The 18,164-nt window shown below is 46.6% G+C and overlaps 2 protein-coding genes across 2 annotated transcripts in view; one reads left to right on the top strand and one right to left on the bottom strand.

The window, feature by feature from the left end:
• LOC310878991 (chondroitin sulfate proteoglycan 4-like) overlaps positions 1 to 18,164 on the bottom strand; it is a 47,351-nt gene that overhangs the window by 2,779 nt on the left and 26,408 nt on the right. Inside the window, exons 11-23 of the mRNA XM_083793407.1 lie at positions 17,107 to 17,208; positions 16,440 to 16,613; positions 15,961 to 16,143; positions 11,574 to 11,750; positions 10,997 to 11,195; positions 10,574 to 10,705; positions 9,136 to 9,311; positions 7,960 to 8,167; positions 7,127 to 7,298; positions 6,463 to 6,811; positions 1,700 to 1,852; positions 802 to 1,209; positions 1 to 166 (exon numbers count right to left, since the gene is read on the bottom strand). The exon at positions 1 to 166 is cut by the window's left edge and continues 11 nt beyond it. Of these exons, the coding sequence (XP_083649533.1) occupies positions 1 to 166; positions 802 to 1,209; positions 1,700 to 1,852; positions 6,463 to 6,811; positions 7,127 to 7,298; positions 7,960 to 8,167; positions 9,136 to 9,311; positions 10,574 to 10,705; positions 10,997 to 11,195; positions 11,574 to 11,750; positions 15,961 to 16,143; positions 16,440 to 16,613; positions 17,107 to 17,208 (2,599 nt within the window). The remainder of the gene's footprint in view (positions 167 to 801; positions 1,210 to 1,699; positions 1,853 to 6,462; positions 6,812 to 7,126; positions 7,299 to 7,959; positions 8,168 to 9,135; positions 9,312 to 10,573; positions 10,706 to 10,996; positions 11,196 to 11,573; positions 11,751 to 15,960; positions 16,144 to 16,439; positions 16,614 to 17,106; positions 17,209 to 18,164) is intronic.
• Positions 4,310 to 5,266, top strand: LOC310879630 (inosine-uridine preferring nucleoside hydrolase-like; the record flags this gene model as incomplete). The annotated part of the gene is made up of 1 exon (XM_083794400.1): positions 4,310 to 5,266. One exon carries the CDS (start codon positions 4,310 to 4,312, stop codon positions 5,264 to 5,266), a length of 957 nt encoding a protein of 318 aa, XP_083650526.1.

Here is an 18,164-nt window from a genome sequence, read left to right as displayed (position 1 = left end):
TCCCGTGTTTGGGAGGAGAAAGGACCTCAAACACGGGGTCTGCGTGGCTGACTCTAGCCAGCTCTGAGGCATCTATCATAGCCTTGCTCAGCTTCACAGCCACGCCGCTGGGAACGCGCACCGACCCCCCCAGGTAGACCAGTGGCTGCACCGTCACATTCACCACCTGCTCCATGCACGGTTCCATTTGGGGGGGGGGGGGGAGGAAGGGGACATTTTTATTTAACCACTTAAAAACGATGGAGCTTGCACGGAAATGCACAATTCACCCACTACTTTACACCTTCAAACCTGTAACGTGACACTAGAGTTGACTCTGATGCTGCACTTACCCTAACCCCTTAGATAGCATTTCTGTTGGCTTAGATAGAATTTGACACAGACTTATAGCATGTTATGTAGACAGCACTATAATCGTATTGTATATAGTCATAGCACGCCATAGTACATATGTATAGCATAGTAGTAAATATGTATAGTTTATATGTATAGTGTATGTATAGTTTCATTATATAGATATTCCACTGTTACTTTCTTAGCTTACGCATGTTTCATGATAAATGCTTTTATGTGATGTATTCCCATGCTTTTGTTCTTGCTTAAATGTAAGTCGCTCTGGATTAAGAGCGTCTGCTAGATGCCTAAATTGTAAATTGTAAAAAGAAAAAAAGAAGCTGACTAAGCCCTATAAAAGGTCGTGAAAATAGCAGATCTACAAGCTCAAAATGGCCTAATTAGTGTCAATTTGGGGGGTCCTCGAGATGAAAAGGTGTGGGAACCACCGTTACACTGTAACTGTACCTGGCCCACCAACGTGTTATACACCACGCCGGGGGAGGTGGCGGACACCGACACCGTGAAGCTGTCCTGGGACGCGCCGCGGTCGGTCATGTGGTAGACGACGCGGCCGAACGCCACGTCCTCGTGCCGGAAGGTGGCCACCTTGCGGTCGTTGATGATGATGCGCCCGTGCCGCGGGGCCGCCGTGACGGCGTAGACCACGTCGGCGGGCTGCTGGCCGTTGGTGTGGGCGGCCAGGTGAGCGGGGGTCAGGACCACCGCCACGCTCCGGCCCTGGACCAGCCACAGGCCGCTGTTGTTGGCCATGGACACGGCCGCCTGCGTCACCACGAGCGTGAAGAGCTTATAGAGCGGCCCGTGGTGACCGTCGGTCACGTTGAAGTAGAACACGCCCGTGGAGGGCTCCCCCTAGTGGTGGGAGGCGGGGAAAGCACAAAGAAAATACATAAGGATATGGATAGCTATTATTTAAGTTGTTATGATTTATCATAAACACTATAAAAGACCAATTGGCGGGGAGCGTGGCACTATTTATCAATTGCCAAAGATCTATGGCAACGGTGCCAAATGTGTTAACCCATTCTGACCTGAGATCAGATTCCTACGAGGTTTCCACTGGACACACACTGGTCTGATTAACCCATTCTGACCTGAGATCAGATTCTAAAAAATGTCAGTCGTTCTTCGATTTTTCAAAAATAGCAGACCTACAAGCTCGTATGAGCTTGTAGATCCCGTTCAGACCCGTCAGACCCGTTCAGAATGGGTTAATGAATTTATGTTATTACCTCCACACTCTCCAACCACAGACAGAAATGATCTAAGATTATTAGTGTTTTGCCAAACATTTTGAGGGCCCGTTTTCAATATCCTCACGGCCCACCAGTAGTCCCCTGACCTTTTGTATGAAGTGCAGCCTGCCGTGGTTGACGTCATACTGGGTGAAGGAGGTGACAGGCTCTGGTCTCGCTCCCAGAGTCAGGTATCCATTGTTGGGCTTACTGATCACGCTGTAATGCAGTTCCTCCGGAGGGGTATCGTGGTCGTCAACCTGCAATTAGTAGGAGAAGTTACTTGGCCATTGACCAATTAAACCCAAACCCCAAGAAGACATGAGGCCGATTCTACAAAATGTCCTCTAAATCCTAACAGTTTTCAGAAGAACACACGTTGCGATATCAGTTTTGTATTTGGCCTGCACCGACCCCAATCTCAAAAAGAGTTTGTTCTTGCCCTCCTTTTCACCCTCTATCTATTTGAAATAACGCGGTGTGAGCTTGTCGATCAAATGTTCGCTAGGTTTCTTATGTTGCAGCTAACACAGCTTGCAAATATGAACACTATCCTGCAGAATGTGAGACTGTACTGCACAAACATCTCAACCGGGCCTCAGAGCTCCCCCAGTGGGCCGCAGAGGTAACAATTGTAACAAGTAACAATTGAAGTAACAATAGTAACAATTTAATCTGAGATGTACGTAGATCTGAGATGTACGTTTTGTTTTACACATTTCGATTTTGCAGCCACTTATGTCATATCTTAATAAACTGATGCTTTTAACTAGCAGAGATATGTGCCAATTTTGTAACCCATTTTTCACCCCTGTGTCAATCATCTAATGTGATCCTGGGCTCTACACACCCTCCACCAACCTAGTTTCCCTGGTTGGACGTAGCGTGTGGAAGGAACACGTTATTCCAACCAGTTCCTTTCCCCTCCATCAGGCGCCCCGGCTGGCCAGGGGGAGGCAGTTTAGTGACCAGGATTACTGCATGTTTTTTGTGAGGGTACCTACCCTAGGGGACACGGGGAGAACATGCAAACTCCACACAGAAAGGCCCTTTCGCCAACCCCGCCTTCGGGTATGGGCACTGATGACGCGGAGGAGGAAACACGCCGCCAGCACCCACAGCGTCCCGAGCGGGAATCGAACCCAGGACCTTCTAGCTGTGAGGCGACAGCACTACCAACTGTGCCACCGTGCCCCCTGATATGTGCCAATTAAGTATTTAACAGTGATTTGCAGGCCTGTCACACCAATTTGCACGTATTTTGAATGTGCTGAAGACCAGTAGTTAATTTTGCTTCCGTGCATTATGGAAGCCTAATGACGTTGACCTACCATTTTGCAATGCATTTAAAATAAGATTTAGTTAGTTTAGTTGAATATTATAGTAAGCATTTCAAATGACTTATATACTCTCAGTATTACAATTATTTTAGTACATGAGCCCTCCCAGTTGGGCTTGAGTTACAAAAGGTTGAGATTTGAGAACCTCAGCTATAGACTCTGTATTGTTGTCTCCACCAGGCCGAAGGCATGTGGGGAGAGTATGTTTTGCACTCCGTCCGTCCGCGTGTCCGTCCGTCCGTTTGTGTGTCCGTGTGTCCGTGTGTCCGTGAACAGCTAATCTCGGCCACCGTTAACCCGGTCGATGCCATATTTTGCACACACACTCCCTGGATGCCAACCATGAACCTCTGCCCCAAACTTTCCAGAACGGCCTGTTATAGCGCCACCAGGAGGCCGCTTTGTGCAAAACAAGTTTTTCGATGCCATATTTTGCACACACACTCCCTGGATGCCAACCATGAACCTCTGCCCCAAACTTTCCAGAACGGCCTGTTATAGCGCCACCAGGAGGCCGCTTTGTGCAAAACAAGTTTTTGCACAGTACACCTACAGATTTTGTCCAAACATCACGCAAATTGGTACACAGTCTCTCTAGAGCCATTCAACGAAACGGGTCTTTCAGATTTATCAGACTCCATCCTGATTGGTTAAGATTGGCTTCCAAAGTTCACAGGAGTGCTCAGTTTCAAACAAAATGCTGCAAATCATGAACACATCGCGTGATTTCCGTGAAATTGTGCACCCACATTCCCACTAGGCCGAGGACGAAATGCCACATGAACAATTTCAACTCAGCCTCAAGGTGGCACTATAACTGGCCGAAAAGTGTTTTTACCTCTAACTGCACGGATCTGTGGATAACCTGGTGGAGACCTGTGCCCGGAAGGGCACTTTTTCTAGTTCTGTTTTGTTTTGACTCTGTTCCACCAGAACAACCAGATCTGACACCATTCTGTTCTGTTCTATTGTAATAACTATAGGCCCGGTGTGAAGTCAGTCGGATCAGCAGTTCTCCAACAACAAATCACACGTATTTATATCGGCAACACGTCATCTTACGTTGTCATTTAGTTCCCTAAACAAACATTAAAGTCCATAGACTTGGCTGGCAAACGGTTCACGTCATAAGTGCTCTAAACAAACATTAAAGTCCATACACTTGGCTGCCATATGATGTAATCTTCAAAAGCCATGCACTGGAGGGGCTATAGCGCCCCACAAAAACCTAAATAAGTCATATATGGAGATCCCCGATGTCATCCATAGGATTTCATAGACTGGCCTCCTAGTATATAGTTGACACAGGCCAGCGCTGTCAACAGAGGTACAAAGTAAGGCTATTTGATGTCTGTTGAGTTTGGTCGCCCAGAAGGAATGAAGAAGCTGCTGATTGACGTGGACACCGGCGTGGACGACGCCCAGGCCCTCATGATAGCCATGGCCGCGCCCAACGTGCACGTCCTGGGGATCACGTGCACCCACGGCAACACGGCCCTGGAGGACGTCTGCAGGAACACGCTGCGCGTCCTCAAAGTCTGCAAGAGGATGGACGTCCCGGTCTACCGCGGGAGCTCAGAGCCCCTGCTGGGCCGCGTCCGCCGCGCCGCCGACTTCCACGGGAAGGACGGGCTCGGAGACGCCCCCGACCCGGAGGCGCCGGGCCTGGAGCTGCTGCAGAGCGAGGGCGCCGTGGCGGCCATGATCAGGATGGTCAGCGGCGACCCCGGCGAGGTGACTCTGGTGGCCACAGGACCGCTCACTAACCTGGCCCTGGCCGTGAAGCTGGACCCGTCCTTCCCGGAGAAACTTAAGGCACTCTATTTAATGGGAGGCAACACCGAGTCCAGGGGCAACACCACAGTGTGCGGGGAGTTTAACTTTGCGGCGGACCCCGAGGCCGCTTACATCGTATTGAACCAGTTCTGCTGTCCTACCTACATCGCCTGCTGGGAGTTTGCCTGCCATAACAACCTATCATGGTCCTTCTGTGACGCCTGGTTGGCTCAAGACACCGAGAAAGCTCGGTTCATGAAGAAGATCTTCAAACACACCATGAAGGTGTGTTTGGAGTTGGAGCGCTTCCAGAAGGAAATGTGTGCAGGAGTGGGCTTCACCCCCTGCGACTGCTACGCCATAGCTGCGGCTATAGACGACACCTTTGTGACGGAAAGTGAACAGGTTGCGGTAACGGTGGAACTGGACGGTACCAACACCCGAGGGATGATGGTGCTGGACTATCTAGACATGCTTAAGAAGAAGCACAAGGTCTCCATCATGAAGAAGGTGGATCTGGACAAGTTCAAAGCCATGCTGATGGGCGCACTACAGTAGGATGTAGCATAAAAGTCATTCGTACTTGAGCCCCGTCTGAAATTACATTTTCAGTTGTTGGGGGGTTAAGTTGGGTCAGTGTTGATGGGGGTTAAGTTGGGTCAGTGTTACTCATTCACTATCCCCACCCAGATTGTTTTCCTGACGCTTTGAAAGATCAATCCAACTTCCCGTCACAAGCACGCTCTGCTAAACGTACGCTCTGCTACGTATGCTAAACGCACGCTCTGCTAAACGTACGCTCTGCTACGTATGCTAAACGCACGCTCTGCTAAACGTACGCTCTGCTACGTATGCTAAACGCACGCTCTGCTAAACGTATTAGGCCAGTGCTTTTCTAAATGCGGCCATGACCGCCAGTTGGGCGGTTATGTCCAGAACCGCCGAGCCGACCAATACACATACATGGGGACAATGGGGGTAACATCAGGGATCTCCATATACGTACAGTATGGGCATAAAAGGGACGAGGAATGACATATACATGGATCTCTTTATAGGGGAACTAAAGGGACAGGGGGTACTCTGACACTATGGATCTCTAATTTCAGAAAGCCATGCATTAGCCCATTCTGACCTGAGATCAGATTCATACGAGGTTTCCACTGGACACACACAGGTCTGATTAACCCATTCTGACCTGAGATCAGATTCTAAAAATGTCAGTCGTTCTTCGATTTTTCAAAAAATAGCAGACCTACAAGCTCGTATCGCGCCACTCGGTGGTGCGATATGAGCTTGTAGATCTGCTATTTTTAAATAGCTAAAGCACGACATGATGCTGACACCAAAATGGGTTCCCGTTCAGAATGGGTTAGAGGGGAAAGCACCCCTAAAATGAATACATAAAATAAAACCATAATAAGAAAAAATTGCCTATATGTACAAGCTCACGCTGCGTTGAGTTGAGTTGTCCATGGCATTGAACAATGTGTGAACCCCCTGTTAAATGTATGTATGTGTGCTTGGTGTCATGCTGGTGTACCTGAAGGTTCTCCAGGCCCAGTGTGTATGTATGTATGTATGTATGTATGTATGTGTGCTTGGTGTCATGCTGGTGTACCTGAAGGTTCTCCAGGCCCAGTGTGTATGTATGTATGTATGTATGTGTGCTTGGTGTCATGCTGGTGTACCTGAAGGTTCTCCAGGCCCAGTGTGTATGTATGTATGTATGTATGTATGTGTGCTTGGTGTACCTGAAGGTTCTCCGGGCCCAGCGTGACCGTCTCCCCCACTAACACCCTCATGGGGGGAGATTTGGTCCTGCTGAGTGGCGGCTGGTCATTGACGGGGGTCACCGTTATGTTGAAGGTGTCTGTCAACGCCAGGAGGTCATCCAGCTCTCCCGAGTCCGGAGACGAAGTTGAAATGGAATACGTAGGGAATGAAGAGGAGGAGGAGGAGGAGGAGTAGGGGGAGGAGGAGGGGTCCAACGGAGCCACCCATGCCCAGAATGTGAAGCTGTCGTTCCTCGTCTCCGAGTCGTCGTGGGTGTATACGAGGCCGAACTTTTCCAGGGTGTGCTGGGAAAACTGGAGCTGCTCCCTGTGTGGGAGAAAGTGATTGTTGTTATACCACCGTCGCAAAATGACTTGCCCAGGGTGGGATCTCTGTCGGTCCTCTGCTCTACATGTAAAGTGTCTTGAGACGACGAATTGAATTTGAATAAGATTTACATATTTGCACATCGCATTACATCGGGTATAGTGGTCATAATAGGAAGCCATTGTGTATTTTTATAAAAAAAAATAGTCCCCAAAACTCGTCTTAATTACTTTGTGTCAAACAAAAATGTAATCATTTGGCCAATGGTCGTGGAATGAAAAGGTGTGAGAACCACTAAAGGACAGTATGCTATACCTGGTGAGGTTGTACGCCCCTGTCGTCAGGACCCCGTGTCGCGGCAGGGACGTCACATAGTACAGGAGCTGGTGCCTCTGTCGCTGAGGTAGCGGAATCCTTCCCAGGAGGTTGGAGGCGTCCAGCTTGGAGCTGTCGATCACAACCTTGCCTCCCTCTGGGACCACGGCACCTGGACATGATACTGACAGCTTCAACGGATAGTTCACCCCCAAAATGCCCTTTTTTTCCTATTACCCCATGGAGACTTGAATTCATGTTTTTGTTTTTGTCACATTCCTAAGCCTAAACGTGAAAGTAGCCAATCTACAAGCTCACAGCTTGTTAGCCTCGGTCACAGCCTTACTCATCTGCGAAGAGACAATAAGCCAGGTCACAACCTAAGGCAGAGACGGTATCGCCAGAAGTGTTGAGCCGGAACATCCATCAAATGTATTTCACCCGGATACGATATTTTTGGTACTATTCACGCTACTTCTGCCAAAATCCCACAACTTCCGCCGCAAAACACTCATAGCGTCTACAGCGTAGGTCTTGTCCAGCGTGACAGCTTGTAGATCGGATATTTTCCACTACTTTTGTGTGACAACTTTATTGTCACATCACGGTATTAAAGTAAAAAATCACACTTGTGTGAAGTAAGGACTGTGTTCACACAATCCCTCAAAGCTGGGATTAAGGAGGCCCTCAAAAAGTGGGAGTACAGTAATTCGTTTTTGGTCATATTCCCCATGGCATTAATTTACAAAACAAAAACAAAAAAACATACGATTTTGAAATATGGCCCTGGCCTACAGCAACGATTATGCTGTCATGGAAGCAGCAGGTCTCACCGGTATTGGTCTGCAGCTTGGTCCTCTGTCTCTGTTGCTGGTCTTGGTTTTGGGGGTGTGAACCGGCCTGGTACGAGATGAGGATGGTGAAGGCTTGGGGAGGAAGAGTGGCAGGCGGACAGGACACGGTGAAGGAGAAAGAGTCTTTCGCCGACCAGGCGACCGACTCCAGCTGGTTCTGGTCGTACCAGAGCGCTCCGTCATTTACCTGACGAAGGAGACAGATGGATCCAAAGACCATAGAGAGAGAAATGTGATGGTTGCATGTTGTTTCGTTATGTAGCTGTGGGTGGGGCGCTGCTTGGTTAGGCATACTAACAAATTATAATTATTAATTTTTTTAGGATTTGTTTTGGGGCTTTTTATGCCTTTATTGATAAGGAACGGTAGACAGACAGGAAAGGGGGAGAGATGGGGAGAGACACGCTAAGGCAAAGGCCGTCAGGCTCGGGAGTCGAGCCCGCGGCACGCCGTCCGGCTGGCTTGGCAGCCTAGGTGCCCAGATGGTTGAGCTAAGTTAGCTAACCGTCCGGGCCGTCGATGTTATTTTCAATGATTTGGTCGTTTCTGTTCTCACTTCATTTATTATTCACCTCGTGTTCAACAACAGGGTTCCAAATCTCGGAGGGTGTACAAATGGACCCTTACGCGTACATTTGGTTCCATTTGTACACACTCAGAGTTATGCGGGTCCATAACAAAATCCATTAATAATAATAGTTAACCCATTCTGACCTGAGATCAGATTCTAAAAATGTCTATTACATCCTGACAGTTTCATTATTAACCCATTCTGACCTGAGATCAGATTCTAAAAGTGTCTTCGATTTAAAAAAAATAGCAGACCTACAAGCTCGTATCGCGCCACTCGGTGGCGCGATATGAGCTTGTAGATCTGCTATTTTTCAATAGCTAAAGCATAACATGATGCCAACACCAAAATGGGTGCCCGGTCAGAATGGGATAATAATAGTTAAAGTGCAGCTGCAAGTTAGTAAAATAACAATATAAATAGTAAGAATACAAAACAGCAGTGCAAAATCAATTCAAAACTGTAAATTAAATCTCACGTGATGAATTCGGAATGCCATAGACTGACATACTCGCCAAATACTCTGCAGCTTTTCTGATACTGGTATCGGTATATGAACAACTCATGTTTGCACAGGGACTTGCCATGTTCTGTGTGAACGTGGACACAGAGCGGGTGGAGTTGTCCGGTAGTTTAGTAATCAGACGGCCCAGTTTAGGGGGAGAAGTCACCACGAACACCACAGAATAGTTTCCTTTGGAGTCCGTGTTGTCATTGATCGCCACCTGGAGTTCTCTGGGAGTGATGGGTGTCACGGAGCCTGTTGGGGAACAAAAATATGCAGTTCTAAAAACTGGCCAAAGAATTTATTTTTATTTTAAATAAATAAAATAAAAACAGTTTTGGATTGAAATGACTGTTCTTGGTTTTATTTTTGTATTGTATGGCTCGATAGTGCCCTTGAACATGATGTCCATCTGGTCTCAACGTTGCCATCTAGTGTTTGATTCAGTGTTCAGCGTTTGTGTGCTGTGTGTGGTGTGCATCATGTGTGCGTGCGTGCGTGCGTGCGTGCGTGCGTGCGTGCGTGCGTGCGTGCGTGCGTGCGTGCGTGTGTGCGTGCGTGAGTGATTGTGTGCGTGCGTGCGTGCTTGCGTGCGTTTGCGTGCGGTGGTTTAACGTAACTAATTACATTTACACAAGTACTGTACTACTTAGGGGCAGTAGGTGGCCAGTGCCAATGAAATGAAACAGCAGATAAGAAGAGCTCTTGTTCTTATGTTTGAACCGGAAGTAAAAATGGGCCATTCCGTGCCAGGGTCAAAGGCTGTGTTCTGACGATCGGATCATTTATATCGTTAGCAGGAGATTGAATTAATGTTTTTTTTTTTTAAGAATTTGTTTTTGCGGCTTACGCCTTTTTATTGTTTTTTTGAAGGGACAGACAGTAGGCTGACAGGAAACGGGAGAGAGATGGGGGGAAGACATGCAGTAAAGGCCGTGTCGGGCTCGGGAGTCGAACCCGCGGCACACTGCGACTGGATTACCAGTCGGGTGCCCAGACGGTTAGGCCACCGCCTGGGCCGAATTAATGTTTTTAAGCTCCAAACATCGTTTACAATTATTAGAAATTCTTTGTTACTAGTTACTTAGTAGATTTCGATTATTAGTAGAATACATACATTAACCACTTCAACCGTATACATTTCATCGTATACATTTCATACATCACATCTACAAGATCACAATGTGTTGCAATGCTATCTTCAAATGATTTTTATACATTTTATACATGTGAAAACTTGTGAAATGGGACATTCTGCATAACGAGTACTTTCTACGTGTAGTCCTTTGGGGGTCATACCTATGTTCCCTCAGCCCTATGTTCCCTCAGCCCCGAGGTGCGCTGCGGGTCGGGAGAGGGTTGCGGTTAGGTTTAGGTGTCTGCCCCGGGGGAGGTTAGGGTTAGGGTGAGGGAGGAGGTAGGTTGTCGTAGGCTGAGGGAACATAGAGCTGAGGGAACATAGGTACGGTCCCGTGCTTTGTAACAGTATTTCTGCGTGTGTGCGTGCAGTACTGTACCAGGGTAGACTCCTAATGGCCTGTTTCTCTGCAGGCTGAGGAGCAGAGAGCGAGCCACCGTGCTGAAGATCTGACGAGGTGCAAAGTTCACCCCGTCGTTGACCTGGAAGTGAAATCCACCCGACAGAGCACCTGTATGCAAATATGAATGTCAACACAGCGGCCAGACAACGCTCCTGATTAAATTGTACTTTCTATTAACAGCTAACAGCTGTCGCTGCATGGTTTGTGTGAAATGGAATGTTAAACAATTGACTCTGTAAATTGTAGGCCTGTACATGCAAGTGTTTAGAACACTGTAGTACTCATATTCTACTGGTTAAGGTTAAGCCTTTTAGCAAACCTTTAAGCCTTTTTAGCCCGGCAGCCAGAACACCCACAGTGTGTATAGCTAGGTTTCCTTCTCATGTGTAGTTTTCTCACCGCTGTGCTTGAACACCAGTTGTCTATTCAGGATGTGTATCTGGGTGAAGTTGAGGATGTGCCTGGAGGGGGCACTCTTCAGGGCCAGGTTACCGTTGCTGGGTGGGGTGACGATGAACTCCAAATCCTCTGGCCCGGTGTCCAGGTCCTCCGCACTCAGGTCATCCACAGTTATCTCTGTCACTGAGCCAACCCATACCTGAGGAGAGGAGAGGAGAGGAGAGGGAGAGGAGAGGAGAGGAGAGGAGAGGAGAGGAGAGGAGAGGAGAGGAGAGGAGAGGAGAGGAGAGGAGAGGAGAGGAGAGGAGAGGAGAGGAGAGGAGAGGAGAGGAGAGGAGAGGAGAGGAGAGGAGGAAAATGCTTGTGTATGGGTTAAAACATTCAAAAATAGTGAAAACAGTCGATCTACAAGCTCACAGCAAATCTTGTAGATCGGCTGTTTTCATGATTTTTTAACCTCTCTTCGTATAATTGGTCCTCACTAATGCTCATGATAAAATGTTGCCATAATGAGCATGACGGATTAATAAAAAGAAAATCTCAATTACTCAAAAAATAAATGAAATAAGTGGTTCACCTTCAGTGGCCCGTTGGCTGTGACAACAGGAGCCTCGTCGTTGACAGGTATGATGTTGATCTGAGCCGTGACCGGGACACTGTGCTTCATGATCTCTGTCTGGTTGGCCACGATAGTGAAGTTGTCGCGCACCGTGTCACTGCCGTCATGGACGTAGGAGATATACTCGCGTTCCACCTTCAACGTGGACCAGAGGAGAACAGAAGAGACAGGTGTTTTTCATGAGTCTACTCTACACCAAATCTCGGAAATAGCCCACCTGCGCGCTCACAGTGCAATGCATTGGGAGCTTGTACTGTAGATTCATGTACATACTGGTATCTGTTGGTCTTATGCTATGTGTACACAGCAGTGGTGCCCAAAAGGTATATCGTGATATGCCAGTAGATCACAAAGGCTGTGCAGGTAGACCACATGCAGGCATGGCCCTAAAGATAAATAAATTAAATACTAAAAAGCATTTTTTTGACATTTGCTACTTGAATGAAGGTGACTTGAGTGATTGACATCACTTCACAGCTTCTATAGCCCACAAACGTCAATAGCATTACAAAGCTACATACAGAAAATTAACAATTACAATTTCTCCCCTCTATATCTCCTTCCACTGCTACGCTGACAACGTCCAAATTTACATGCCACTCACATCCGCCAGCAATAACTCACTCAACCCCTTAACCAACTGTTTAGAGGACATTAAAATCTGGATGGACGCAAACTTTCTTCACCTTAATGACAACAAAACTGAAATCATCATCTTTGGACAACACCCCATCCCCTCTGTCACCAACCTCGGCCCCCTTACATCTAACATCCATACCAGTGCAAGTAATCTTGGCGTTATATTCGACAACCACTTCGACTTCGACAAACAGATCAGCTCGGTTGTTAAAACTAGTTTCTACCATCTACGTCTACTTGCCAAAATCAAACCCTACCTTCCCCTCAAACAATCTGTCATCATCCACTCATTCATCTCCTCTAGACTAGACTACTGTAACACCCTTTATTATGGTATCCCCCAATACTCTCTCAGACGACTCCAAATGGTACAAAATGCTGCTGCCCGCCTCCTCACCGGTACCAAAAAAATATGACCACATCACACCAGTTTTAATTTCACTCCATTGGCTCCCCATAAAACAGAGAATTGATTTCAAGATTATTTTATTCACCTTTAAATCCCTCAACGGCCTGGCCCCCCCCATATATGGCCGAACTCATATACACCAATACAACCCCACCAGAGCTCTGAGGTCTGCGGACCAGTCATTGCTGACCGTGCCAACATCACGCACCCTCAGAACAAGAGGTGACCGCGCTTTTGCGGTGGCAGCCCCTAAGCTCTGGAACAACCTCCCCCCCCATATTAGAGCTGCTCAATCAATTAACATCTTCAAATCCCTTCTCAAAACGCACCTTTTTTCCCTTGCTTTTAATGTGAACTGATTTTAACCTTTTTAGGCACTGTATTGTATTTTAATTTGTTTATTGTTTTTGTTTTGTTGTGAAGCACTTTGGTCAACTTCGGTTGTTTTTACACGTGCTATATAAATAAAGATTGATTGATTGATTGATTGATTGATTGATCTCCCATTCCAAGTATGTTTGTAACGCCAGCACCGCTATTTGAAAGCCCCCTCAGGAATAACTATTTTCAGCAATGAGATTTCTTTTTGGTAGATCTTGTTGTAGTTCTCAAGTCAAAGAAGTGTCGACACCCCCAGTATACAGTATGTGTAACAGTATATACCTTCTTTTTTTAACACACTTTAATGATAGATCCCCCCCTCCCTTTTCTTCTTCTCCCTATTTTGGAAAACACGTTTTACACAAAAACTAATTTCACCCACTTCAGTGAAGCTTATTCTGTAAGATCTGATGTGTTTTCTGAATGTTCATCCCAGAACAGGATTCACAATTTACAACTATTGACCATAATACTGTAGGCATTTAGCAGTCGCTCGCTTATCCAGAGCGACTTACACATGAGAGATCAAAATAATCTGCATGAGCATGAACTCTAGTCAATAAATAAGGTAAATAATCACATAAATACAGTAGAGAGCAGAGACAACAGTGTATTATTGCCTCAAAGAAACTAGGATACCAGGTAAACAACACAGCGTCTTTGTAAACAATTCTGTACATTTTAAACTACACACGGTACCAGATAAATGATAAGTGTATACGTTTGTGCATGTGTGTGTGTGTGTGTGTGTGTGTGTGTTTGCACCTGATCTGCTCCCCTTCATCACCTCCATCATCAACACCTCAGTAACCTCAGGCTACGTCCCATCTGCCCTCAAGTCAGCCAGAGTAACACCACTCCTCAAAAAACCAACCCTTGACCCCTCAGATGTCAAGAACTACAGACCGGTATCACTCCTTTCATTTATTTCTAAAACCATTGAACGTGTCGTCTCCAACCAGCTCTCTCTCCATCTCTCACAGAACAACCTGCTGGATCCCAACCAGTCCGGATTCAAGAAGGCCCACTCCACAGAAACTGCCCTGCTGGCAGTCACAGAAGCACTACATGCTGCCCAAGCTGCTTCCCACTCTGCAGTACTGATTCTCCTAGACCTATCAGCAGCATTTGACACAGTGAACCACCAGCTGCTCCTAGACACCCTAGCTGAGCTAGGCATCGGTGGAACGGCACTAAAGTGGTTCTCCTCCTACCTCACCGATCGGACCTACCAGGTTTCCTGGAAAGGTCTGCTATCATCCCCCCGAACCCTCCAAACTGGGGTCCCACAGGGATCTGTACTTGGTCCCCTCCTTTTCTCACTGTACACTAAATCCCTTGGCACTATCATCTCTGCTCACAATATATCCTATCACTGCTACGCCGATGACACACAACTGTTCCTATCCTTCCCCCCCTCTGCCACTCAGGTGGAAGAGCGCATCACTGCATGCCTGGCTGACATCTCACAGTGGATGTCCTCCAACCACCTCAAGCTGAACCCAGACAAGACTGAGCTTCTCTTCTTCCCAGCTAAGTCCTGCCCTATGCGGGAGCTAACTATTTCCGTAGACAACGCCCTGGTAACGTCTGTCCCAACAGCCAGGAATCTTGGTGTTGTCCTGGACAGTCAGCTCTCGTTCAAAGCTCACATCACAGCTGTCACTCGATCATGTAGGTTCACACTCTATAACATACGACGGATTAGACCGTTCCTCACCCAGGAATCAGCCCAGCTCCTAATCCAGACAACAGTCTTGTCAAAACTCGACTATTGTAACTCCCTCCTTACTGGCCTACCAGCATGTGCACTTAAGCCTCTCCAGCTGATCCAAAATGCAGCAGCTCGCTTGGTCTTCAACCAGCCAAAATTCTCACATGTCTCCCCCCTGCTCCGCTCCCTCCACTGGCTCCCGGTCGCTGCCCGCACAGAATACAAAACTCTGATGCTGGCATTCAAAGCAACCAAAGGTATGGCTCCCCCATATCTTACAAGTATGATTGAACCCTACAAACCCTCCCGCGCACTCAGATCAGCCAACGCAGGGAAACTGGAAGTACCCTCACTAAAAACGCCGGGACAACGCTCCACACGTCCCAAACTCTTCTCCCTTCTGGCTCCAAAACTGTGGAATGCACTTCCCATTGCAGTCAGAACTGCAGCATCACTCCCAATCTTCCGCCGTAGCCTGAAAACCCACCTTTTCAGACTCCATCATGGCCCATAGCACTTACCCTAACCCCTTAGATAGCATTTATGTTGGCTTAGATAGCATTTGACACAGACTTATAGCATGTTATGTAGACAGCACTATACTTGTATTGTATATAGTCATAGCACGCCATAGTACATAATTATGTATAGCATAGTAGTGAATATGTATAGTTTATTATGTATAGTGTATGTATAGTTTCATCATATAGATATTCCACTGTTACCTTCTTAGCTTACGCATGTTTCATGATAAATGCTTTTATGTGATGTATTCCCATGATTTTGTTCTTGCTTAACCCATTCTGACCGGGCACCCATTTTGGTGTCAGCATCATGTTATGCTTTAGCTATTTAAAAATAGCAGATCTACAAGCTCATATCGCGCCACCGAGTGGCGCGATACGAGCTTGTAGGTCTGCTATTTTTTTAAAATCGAAGACACTTTTAGAATCTGATCTCAGGTCAGAATGGGTTAATAATGAAACTGTCAGGATGTAATAGACATTTTTAGAATCTGATCTCAGGTCAGAATGGGTTAAATGTAAGTCGCTCTGGATTAAGAGCGTCTGCTAAATGCCTAAATTGTAAATTGTAAATTGTGTGTGTGTGTGTGTGTGCGTGCGTGCGCGTGCGTGCGTGCGTGCGTGCGTGCGTGCGTGCGTGCGTGCGTGCGTGCGTGCGTGCGTGCGTGCGTGTCTAACCTCTGCGTGAGTGAAGGCAGTGATGGCCATGCCAGGTATCCTGCTGTGTTCCAACTGTCCATGTCTGGGAGCCATCACCACCTGGTACACAAAGTTCATCCCCGAGAAGTGACGACTGGTGACCTTGACCGTGTCAGAGGTCAGTGGCAGGGATGACCCCTCGTCCACGGTCAAGAGAGCCACCTGTCAACACAAACCGAGAAGCGGACTTGATTGGCGGACTGTGTGTGCTGGACAGTAACAAGGTCTTGACTTCCATAATTCCTAATTCTCCATAGACATAATGATGCACTGTTAAATTGTGAAATTAACAATGTTTACAGTTCACAAGAAAATACAGAAAGGTCAAATATGGATGTTTGGTGTATAATTAATATAATAATGAATAAATAAAGTATAATGTAATTGTAAAGCTAGTTATAGGCCCAGGTGTTTTTACGTAGCTAGATTTTAACAATGTTTTAAGAAACATGCTGTACCTGTAAGGGGAGGAGCAGAGGAATCACATCAATCTCCAACCTGATTGGCCCAACCTGTGTGACTCCGTTGCTGGCGTCCAATAGGACAGAGTCGTTGGTGCGGCCTGGGTCCTGGTTCTGGTAGAGCACCGTGCCCAGGTTCACGTCCTCCTGGGTGAACGAGGTGATGTTGCCCTGGAGGGATTGATTGATTGATTGATTGATTGATTGATTGATTGATTGATTGATTGATTGATTGATTGATTGATTGATTGATTGATTGATTGAATACGTTAATAGACAGAAATGCAAACTGAACGGGTCATGCACGAGGCTTAAAAGGATAACACAAAGATGTTGTAGGGACTATGTATTCAATTCATGAACAGCATAAAACATAACACCAATATACAATGTCATCAACAAATATCAAACACTAAATGGAACTGGGGGAGTAGGCAGTCAATGCCATCACCTTTTTATGGGAGAAGTGAGATTTACCTCCCCCTTTGGCCTCCTGAAAGAGGGATTTTCAGGCCGGTTTAGGTGATTCACATTTTTTAAGGGATGGGGTTGGCCCAAACACACCCACCTGTTCACCCACGTACCCATGTACATGTATCTACAGTATCTATCTGTCCATCCATCCATCCATCCACCAATTACGAGACAGGTGTAAAAGACTTACCTTATAGTTCTCTCCAGGGTAAGCCTTCAAGATGAAACCCAGAGAAGGAGAGGTTTGGACAGAATAAACTATCTCTGAGGCTTGGCTGTCCTCATGAACCACCTGGAGGAAAATAATTATTTAATACAAATAATTAAAAAAATAATAATAAATGAGTAGTAATTCTTGGAAGAATTCTATTTTTGGGTCCCAAATGGGGGTCAGTAGCCTATGCATGTCAAACTGGGCATCGTTCAAATTAAAACATGAGAATCCCTGCCATATCTTTTCAAATGGGGTCTTGCCCTGAAAATGAATTCATCTGACGGCAGACTGCTGTGCGAGCGCTGGCGCTTTGGCATGGAATGAATTCTGTACAGGCCATATACGGAGCGTGTCTTGAGTGTACTGGGTTTGATGAGGTCAGATCAACATATGGAATGTCAGAACAGGTCAATTTCGGGGCTGTTGAGAACTCAAGTCTGGTCTGCTCTCAAATTTGACTAATCAGTATCAAGCGCCTGCCAAAACGTGATCGCCCATTGCTCCTGTCAGCTAATGGTTCTCAAAATGGGATCCGGGGATACCCAGGGGGGGTTATTCAGGTTGTTCAAGTGTGTCCCCAGCTACTGTAAATTATTGATAGTAAGGACCATTACAGCTCTGGAAATATACACTCTCTGAGTTATGGGGTCTAATAATGCATACCAAACTGGCGGTCAAAACGTTGAACCACTGAGCCAAATGCCAAAAATTTAACTGTAGAGGTCTTACACACCAGGGGCGACATGAATAAAAAACAATACAAACTTGCGTCCCGATTATTCAACATCAGACTTTGGAACGCCTCATTCATACAACATTCATCATGGACTCATAACACAAACTTAAAGGGACACTTCACCCTTTTTGCAAAAAAGTATATGTTAATGACGTTTAGAAGCTTTAGAACACTTTCCTGGGGGTCTTTATGTGTGTAATATGTGGTTTTAGATATTTTAGATTGTAGCAGTGAGCACAGTGTCTCTGATGTCATGGACACTGGTCTCACTACCTTCCTGTACTACAATTCCCATAAT

This window comes from Protomyctophum parallelum (assembly GCF_964188405.1).
Source record: "Protomyctophum parallelum genome assembly, chromosome: 21".
NCBI lineage: Eukaryota > Metazoa > Chordata > Actinopteri > Myctophiformes > Myctophidae > Protomyctophum > Protomyctophum parallelum.
Note: the sequence above shows the minus strand (reverse complement) of the source record. Positions and strands in the feature narration are given on the sequence as shown.